Source organism: Sycon ciliatum, chromosome 1, assembly GCF_964019385.1.
Source record: "Sycon ciliatum chromosome 1, ocSycCili1.1, whole genome shotgun sequence".
Classification (NCBI taxonomy): Eukaryota; Metazoa; Porifera; class Calcarea; order Leucosolenida; family Sycettidae; genus Sycon; species Sycon ciliatum.
The window spans coordinates 52,270,764-52,280,171 of NC_088643.1; the positions used below are offsets into that span (position 1 = coordinate 52,270,764).

Here is a 9,408-nt window from a genome sequence, read left to right on the forward strand (position 1 = left end):
CTGTACATATGCTGTTTTGCAATATATAAATCAAAGACGTGACTGTGTTGATAGCGAAGGGTGATAGGATGGGTGCAGCAGCAAATGCAGTTTAGGCCACGATACTACTTGTACACACACACACTTGTCAGATCATTCTATTGCTCAAATTACACACAGTGCACGCCAACACAGAAAGCATGTTTACAAAACCGTACACCCTTAACTTAAAACCGCAATTCCTGGCGCCGCTATCTTCTGATTTGGTGCTCCTGCCGGCATTGCCGTGTTTGAACTGGAGATGCTGGTCCGTTAGAGCAGTGCCTGTTTAGTTTCTTCCACGGGCAGGTTTGGTTTGCTTCTCGATATTCGCCTTGTGGGTACGCACATGCCGGTTGCGGCTGAAGGACTGTGAGAATGCCTGTTCACAGCCCGAGATTGTACACTTATATGGTTTGTAACCTGTGTGTGTTCTCTTGTGCACAGTTAGACTATACTTCCTCTTGAAGGTTTTTCCACACTCTATGCACTGATATGGCCTCTCGCCAGTGTGCACCGATATGTGTCTTTTGAAGTCCGACGGATACGAGAAACTCTTATTGCATTCCGAGCAAACTAGTTTGGCTTTGGCAGATTTTGCAGGTTCTTTACTCGACGGCTGCTGTCCAAGTAAGTTACTCTGTGGTAGTGGCTCGCTAAGGTCGTGTTGGTATGGTGGCATTACCTGCAACCTGGGAATATGTGGCAGCTTGTGATCTTGCTGTTGTCGTCGTTGTTGTTGTAGGCCCCTTGCTAGTGATGGTGATAGGAACACATTGCTACCACGCGATGGCGCAAACACATCTTGATGTAATCCTGTATTTACATCGGAGCGGATTACGGTAGAAACTTTTGGCAGGTAGGGAAAGATTGCTGCATCACTCAAGCCGTTGAGTAGGTTAGGCTGAAGGAGTGGTTCCGCCGGACCTGGGTTTAAGGAGAATGGTGTCGCTGAGTTATCAGGTTCTTTCATTGACGGCTGCTGCCCGAGGAAGGTGCTTTGTGGAAGTGGCTCACTGAGGTCGTGACGAAGACTTGGTGGCATTTCCGGTAAACTTGGAATATGTTGTCGTCCTTGCCTTGACACTGCCATCGCATTCATGTCACCAGTAGGCGCAAACACATCATGAGGGAATCCTATATTTCCAAATAAGCTGACGCCTTTAGAAACTTGTGGCGGGAACGGAAAGAGTGCTGCATCACTCAAGCTGTTGGAATTATGCTGGTTATCCTGCATTAGGCTATGCAGAAGGATCGGTGCCGCCTGACCTTGGTGGAAGGAGAATGCTGTCGTTGGGTTGTCAGGTTCTTTCATTGATGGCTGCTTTCCGAATACGTTACTCTGTGGTAGTGACTGGCTGAGTTCGTGTGGACGTGGTAGCAAGTCAAGCAAGCCGGGAATATTTGGCGGCTGGAGATGCTGTCGTCTTGGCCGTAAGGCCATTGCTGGCGCTTGTGCTGCCGTCAACTTACTATAACCCAAAGGCGCAAACGCATCATGATGTACGAGGGGTGTGTTCATATTGGAGCCCATGCCCGTAAAGACTTCTGGCAAGGAGGGCAAAAGTACTCCATCAAACAAGTTGTCATAGTGCTCGAGATCCTTAAGCTGAAGATTTGGTGCCTCCAAACTTTGTCGGTAGGATAATGGTGTCGATGCGCTGCGTGATTGGTCTTGTGGAACCAAAGCATCGTGAGCGTAGGGGTTTGATGCTACACCACTCTGACTGAGTTGATCAAAGGTAAAATGACTCATCTCGCCTGCCTTGCTGTTGTCCATGGCAAAGACTAAATACACAAGTTGAAACAGAAACAAAATGTAGAAGTTCTGAACAACGGTGCCAGTGAATATGCAGGAATCTGGGTGGTGGTACGAGTTAATAGGAAGTTGATGGTGATGAGAAACGATGTTGAGGTGAAGGTGGGAATGTCTCTCAGTTAGTGGTGCTGGATTTTAGCATGGTGAGTGCTGCGGATAGATACAGGTGAAAACGGGTAATTGTTAGGGGTGTAGGTGTGTACTTTAACGATAGCCTAGGTGTTCGTGTTCGTGGAAGATAGACGTTGCAAATGTGGCAAGTCATCCACGAAAGGATATGTGTGTCAGGGTGATGGTGTGCTGCAGTAGTCTGCCATCAGCTGAAGGCGGGTGAGAAGTGGTAATCTGGGCTAAAATTGACAGGCTGTGATTGAAAGTAGAATAGAGATTCACGTGTGCAATGTGGGTGTGCATGCACTTTTGCAGCATTGTGTAGTTTTTTCATTTGGAGAGAGAGAGGGGGGGGGGGTAGCCATCATAATAATCATACTCTTTGAGGTGTCGATCGGTTGCTTCTTGCCATAATTCACACTGAACGCATCTCCTGTTTTAGGATAATATAGCAGCACTCACATGCATGGTTATCTGCCAATCTGTGCAGTTTTCTACCTGAAGAGTTGAGGTTCTACTCTCGACATAACGTTAAGTTAGATTAGAGAGGTTCTGAAAAACGAAAAATTAATGTTTTTGCTTTGTTTGTTTGTTTGTTTATTTAGAATCGAAGAACAAACAGGCAAATTTGCCAAATTTCATTATATCGACTAAAAAGGAGAATTAAGTATAAAAGGCCAATAAAGGTAATAATACTGAGTAGAGTGGGTAATGAAGTATTAAAAGCAAGTTAGGCCAGTAAAGGAAATGATAATATAATGTGTGCAAACCTTTGTTCTACATCATGAAGTGATCGAGTAACTTCGCACGAACTTTCGCAACTTTGCACTCGCCACTTGTACTTGTTGTCTTGGTGGTATGGCAAGTAACCTGGAAATATGTGGCGACTGGATATGTTGTCTTCCTCGGTGTAAGACCATTGCTGGCTCTGGTGCTGATATCACATTACTGTAACTCAAAGGCGCAAACACATCATGATGTGCGAGTCCTGCATTTACATTGCAGCTCTTGCATGTGGAAACAGCACGCCATCAACCTAAGACTCTTACCCTATTGACCATGACTTGTCACTTTTGCCAATTCTACCTTCCACGCACACCAACACCTATTGCCAGTCTGCAATCTGACCATTTACGTTTTCTCACCTGCAGCGATCCTCAACACTTACCACCCACAACTTCAGCACCACTAACTGAGAAATATTCTCATCTGCATCTTACCACTGAATCTCATCACCATCATCTACTTTTAAACCATTTGAAAAAAAGCTCTATCCATCACCGAGAATCCTGCGTATTCACTACAATTGCTGGTCAGAATCTCAAATATTTCTTTGTGTTTCGACTTCTGTACCAATTCTTGGCCATGGACAATAGCCATGCACTCAGGATGAGCTATTTTGCCTTGGATCAACTCAGTCAGAGTAATGAAGCGGCAGGTACCTACACTCATAACAGATTGGTTCAACCAGGGAGTCGTAAAATACCGGGAGGCGACACGCCACACATTTCACGATCCGAGGATTGCTGCACTCGACCCGCGAAATTTGATGCGTGATTGAAACGTCGTCGTCATCTTCTTTTTCTCAATTGTTTTTGCTATGCTTCAAGGCCTATTCTGGATCTCCAGAGCGAAAGCTGGTTGTTTCTGATACGAACTACGCATTACCTTAGGTTGAGCCGAGGCTTTTAATTTTTTTTGGGAAGTTCACCGCTTTGGAGACGACGGAATGTCAAGGTAAGTTATTCACGAAATGTACTCAAATTTGAATTGAGTAAGTGCGAATGACACCCTGTTTTCGGAATAGTTCTACACTAAACACACCATGCCCATGGCCCCTTCATGTTGTCCAAGTTCCATTCTCGGTTTGTGTGAAGTTTCGAGATGAAGATCGATGATGCACTCACCTTTTCATGGAAGGGAAAAATGTAGCATATCAAACAGAATCTATGCAGCATTTGATGCCACTATCCTCATTCTTCTGCATTCAAAGTGTTTCACATTATGGTCCATGAACTACACACAATATTTGTCATTTCTTAACTGTTCATAGCTGTTCATACTTCGAAGTACTTGAAGTAACTGTGTTCTGAACACATTGCCTTCAGGAAACGTGAGGCCGAGTCGCCTGACCGACTTAGCAAAGTTCTCTGCGACAAAAGTCACACTATGGGCAAATGCACTCAAGGCGAATACCCGTAAATACCCTGTATACTGCTTGATCCACTTATAACAGAAGCATACACACACACGCACGCACACACACACACCATGCATACGCCCGTTGCAAGAGAAGAATGCAAGTCTGCAAATGCACTGGATGTGCACCCACAGATTTTCTCTTATAGCAACGATAGCGAACAAGATCTGAATGAGACAGATCAAGACTTGCATCAGATAACTGTATAATCCACACAACTGGCAAAGCCATGTGAATCGACCACCAATGCACAACACACATACACCTTTGGACCTTTGGATGCCCATTGCTCCGTGCAATGATAGCATCAGGAGTTGCAGTATTTCCTGTGGCGAGTTAGATCATTGGGCCGACGGAAGTCCCTGCCACAGCCGCAAATGAACACTCTAGGCTTTGGCACAGCCGCACACATACACACACACACACACACACACACACACACACATACACACACACACACGCATGCTCGTGCAACATTCACATGTCACTGCTTCAGTTGTTTTTAGCTGTGTCATATTGTGTCTTATACAGAGCTTCACTTTGGGAAAAGCTGTTGAGATGCTGGAGAGCACTTGTTGCCATGCTTGCGAAATGCCAGCACCATTGCATGCCTTCAGCTGGCACACTTCCTGGCGTAGCAGATTTCCAAAACCTGATGCCTTGTGTAACTGTGTCCTGATAACATGCAGGAATGACTCCATCGCCTCAGTAACACCCGCCTGTCTCATTGTCAGCAGTTCGCAAATTCCATGGATTATTTCATCTTCCATAGGCCTGTACACCATTGTGGCACTGCCACTCTTACATGGATCTGCACATAGGCAAAGCAAGGGTTGAGGGCGGAGGTTTACATATAATGTCAACAATTTACATACTAGGTACACACGTAATTTTCAGGACATGAATAAAATAATATCCTGTCACAGTTTCAACACTGTCACATGTCATAGTGAACAGACAATACACCGTGGGCAGACTCCCATTTTTCGGGTGAGTTTGGGGCGCTTAGTATGCTACAGATTATACATTCGCGTTCACAAGGCCAAGACGAGACCAAAAAATGCAGACGAGAGAATCTCACCAGTAGTCCACAGCTGAACATCTCCGCAACTCAGGTCACCAAGTGGATACGTGGCGTCATCTACATCTTCCACGGTGGACTCATCACTTTGGCAGGCATCTCTGTCAAGCTCCATCATCCTTTACCCCGTCAAGGCACAAACTTAGAATCACCAAATCAACTGCTGACACTCGGACGATTCCTTGGGAGCAGGATTATTTTTTTGATTTTTGGGACCAAACAGCGAACGCATGACCTGCGCCGCTTTGACCTCATGGGGATTCTATATTTTTCCCTCAGCACTCGTGCCCGAGCTGAGTCAATCATCCGACGCGGTGTGTAATAAGCTGGGCCGCAAGTCACACAATCATCATGCCGCCTGTGTTTGGACCACAAGCATGGCATAGGGGATACACTCATGTATTCAAGTACAATGTACATGAACAGTGCCGCGTCGCTTCACTGTACACAAATGCATGCAATGCACGTACACTGTTTTTTTTGGATGGCTGTATTTTTATTTTTTTCGCCCTCCCTCATTGATTTCATCGAATAAGGTGACGCGAAACATAGAAAAAAACGGCGTGGCCTTAGTTAGTTTTCTCCAAAACGTACGGGATTATGCTAGCGTAATGCTAGTTTCCAGAATGTGCTAAATATGCTAGATATAATGTTAGCAATGTCCGCTGGGGCCTAGCACCAATCCTTCAGCCTAACTACTTGGTGCGGGATCACCCGGGATACTAGCAGCCTGCATGACACACCACCCTTTCCGTCCTTGCCACAAGTCTCTACCGGGCTTGACTCTATTGTAAATACAGAACTCGTACATCAAGATGTGTTTGCGCCTCCGGGTGATAGTAATTTGATGGCAGCACCAGAGCTGCCTCTAGTGCATGTGTGCGTGTTTTTTCTTGATATTCACCCTATGCTGGTGTCTTTGTTTGAGGTTTATGAAGTTGACGAAAAATTGGTAGCAAAGAAAACGGAGGTTTTTGTTGTTAGGCGGGAGATCGGGAGAGGTTTCAAAAACATCAAAAAATCGGGAGATCTTCTGGCTGATCGGGAGATTTGGAACCGCTACCAATGTCGATGGTGTCCTTTTTTGCGACCTCTTTGTACTCCGCTCTTCAGTACCTAATACCTTACAATGTCGGGATTGCATTCACTCCCCCAATAGCTTAGTTCTACCCTGCGTTTTTCATTCACGCTACGGTCTGTTTTATCTTTCTTATTTGGCTGAAGTCAGATAAAATAGAAATCCATCTGATATTCGCACTGCCGCATCCCCATTGCTATTTCGACATGCAGTACTTCGTAGAGTACCGATACATATTGTAACGGTATCACGGCCATTCGTACCCAGGGGCGCAGGACACAGGAGACGAGCACTCGTTTGTTTGCATTAACGTATTTGAACAAAGGACATGACGGGAAACCAGGGACAACAACTCCACTGGAAGGAACAAAAAGACTCAAAAAGACAAAACTCAAAACTCAAAAATCACGAATGCTCATATAACGCATCTATGCGAGGCAATAGACAGTTTGGGGAATGTCATCATGCAGAAAAACAACACATCGTTCTACATCACCTGCCCCATTGATGACATTCTAAAAAATCAGGACACGGAACAAACGAACACCACGTTCCACATGGACAACAGTCACATGTAGCAAAAGGAACCACAGCAAAAGAGAAAAACCACAAACGAACCAGCTGACATTGTATCAAAACAAGCCAAAACTTTATGCTATTTTGTATCATATAAATCACTGAAGTGATGGTTTTTGATCGCGGAGGGTGGAGGGATGTCTGCACCGGCAAATGCATTTTTAGGCAAGTACGAGTACACGTGCATGTATGGCGGTCTGGGTGTGGCACCATATTTTGGGAGTTGAGGGTACGAAACGTACATACCCAACTAGTAGTACTGAAGGCACACGTACACACGCACACATGTGATCAGATTCTTCTATTGCTCATATTCGGCACAGTGCGCCCCAGTGTGAAAAGCATGCCCCTGCCCATAATTGGAAATAATCTCCCGTAAACTGAAACTTCTGTCGCTGGTATCTTCTTATTTGCTGCTCCTAGATCCTGCCGACTTTGTTGTTTTTGACCTGGTGATGGGAGGGCAATTGGGCAGTGTCTCTTTAGTTGCATCCACTGGCAGGTTTGGTTTGCGTCTCCATATTCGCCTTGTGGCGACGCACATGGCAGTTGCGGTTGGAGGACTGTGAGAATGCCTGTTCACAGCCCAGGATAGTGCACTTGTACGGTTTATCACCTGTATGCGTTCTCTTGTGTCTGGTTAGTGTCGATAGCTGAGAAAAACGTGAGTTGCATCTGTCGCAATGATGTGGCTTCTCCCCGGTGTGTTTTCGGATGTGCACAGTTAGATTACGCTTATGCTTGAAGGCTCGTCCACACTCTGTGCAAGGATATGGCTTCTCGCCGGTGTGCACTGTCAAGTGTATTTTGAGCTGCGACGGACAAGAGAAACTCCTTTTGCATTGCGGGCAGACTATATTTGCTTTGGCAATTTTTTCAAGTTCATTTGTCGACGGCTGCTGTCCAAGTAAGTTACTCGGTGGTAGTGGCTCGCTGAGGTCATGGTGATGCTGTGGCATTACCTGCAGCCTGGGAATATGTGGTGGCTTGTGATGTTGTTGTTGCTGTTGTAGGCCTCTCGCTAGTGATGGTGATAGCAACACATCACTACCACGCGATGTCGCAAACACATCATGATTTAATCCTGTATTTACATCGGAGGACATAGCGGTAGAGACTTTTGGCAGGTAGGGAAAGATTGCTGTATCACTCAAGCTGTTGAGTAGGTTAGGCTGAAAGAGTGGTTCCGCCTGACCTGAGTTTAAGGAGAATGGTGTCGCTGAGTAATCAGGTTCTTTCATTGACGGCTGCTGCCCAAGTAAGGTGCTCTGTGGAAGTGGCTCACTGAGGTCGTGACGACGACTTGGTGGCATTTCCGGTAAACTTGGAATATATTGTCGTCCTTGCCTTGACACGACCATCGCATTCGTGTCGCCAGTAGGCGCAAACACATCATGAGGGAATCCTATATTTCCAAATGAGCTGACGCCTTTAGAAACTTGTGGCGGGAACGGAAAGAGTGCTGCATCACTCAAGCTGTTGGAAGTATGCTGGTTATCCGGCATTAGGCTATCCGGAAGGATCGGTGCCGTCTGACCTTGGTGGAAGGAGAATGTTGTCGCTGGGTTTTCAGGTTCTTTCATTGACGGCTGCTTTCCGAATACATTACTCTGTGGAAGTGACTGGCTGAGGTCGTGTGGACTTGGTAGCAAATCAAGTAAGCCAGTATTATTCGGCGGATGGAGATGCTGTCGTTTTGGCTGTAACGCTATTGCTAGCGCTGGTGCTGCCGTCAACGTACTATCACCCAAAGGCGCAAACGCATCATGATGTACGAGTCGTGTGTTCACATTGGAACCCATGCCCGTAAAGTCTTCTGGCAAGGAGGGAAAAAGTACTCCATCAAAGAGGTTGTCATAGTGCTGGTGATCCTGAAGCTGAAGATTTGGTGCCGCCAAATTTTGTAGGTAGGAGAATGGTGTCGATGCGCTGCGTGATTGGTCTTGTGGAACCAAAGCGTCGTGAGCGTAGGGGTTTGACGCTACACCACTGTGACTGAGTTGATCAAAGGTAAACTGGCTCATCCTGCTTGCGTTGCTATTGTCCATGGCAAAGACTAAAACTAACAAGGTGAAACGGAAACAAAATTGAGAGGTTCTGAACAACGGTTGCAGTGAATATGCAGGAATCTGGGTGGTGGTACGAGTTAATAGGGAGTTGATGGTGATGAGATACGATGTTGAGGTGCAGGTGGGAATGTCTCTCTGTTAGTGGTTCTGGAGTTATGCAATGTTAGTGCTGCGGATAGATACAGGTGAGAAAGGGGAAATTGTTAGGGGTGTAGGTGTGTAGTCTAACCATAGGTGTTGGTGTTCGTGGACGATAGACGTTGCAAATGTGGCAAGTCATGCTCGATAGGATATGTGAATCAGTGTGATGGTGTGCTGTATTAGTCTGCCATCAGCTGAAGGCGGGTAAGTGGTAATCTGGGCTAATATTGAAAGGCTGTGATTGAAAGTAGAATAGAGATTCACGTGTGCAATGCGTTTGTGCATGCAGCATTGTGTAGCTTTTTATTTTCGGAG

The 9,408-nt window shown here is 45.9% G+C and overlaps 1 protein-coding gene across 1 annotated transcript; it reads right to left on the reverse strand.

Moving 5' to 3' along the window:
• Positions 1-201: 201 nt before the first annotated feature.
• On the reverse strand, positions 202-8,685 carry LOC135805328 (uncharacterized). Its single transcript, XM_065319352.1, has 2 exons — positions 7,380-8,685; positions 202-1,806 (listed from the first exon to the last, which is right to left on the reverse strand). The coding sequence occupies exons 1-2, from the start codon at positions 8,683-8,685 to the stop codon at positions 308-310; spliced, it is 2,805 nt and encodes a 934-aa protein (XP_065175424.1). The 3' UTR covers positions 202-307.
• Between the last annotated feature and the right edge of the window lie 723 nt (positions 8,686-9,408).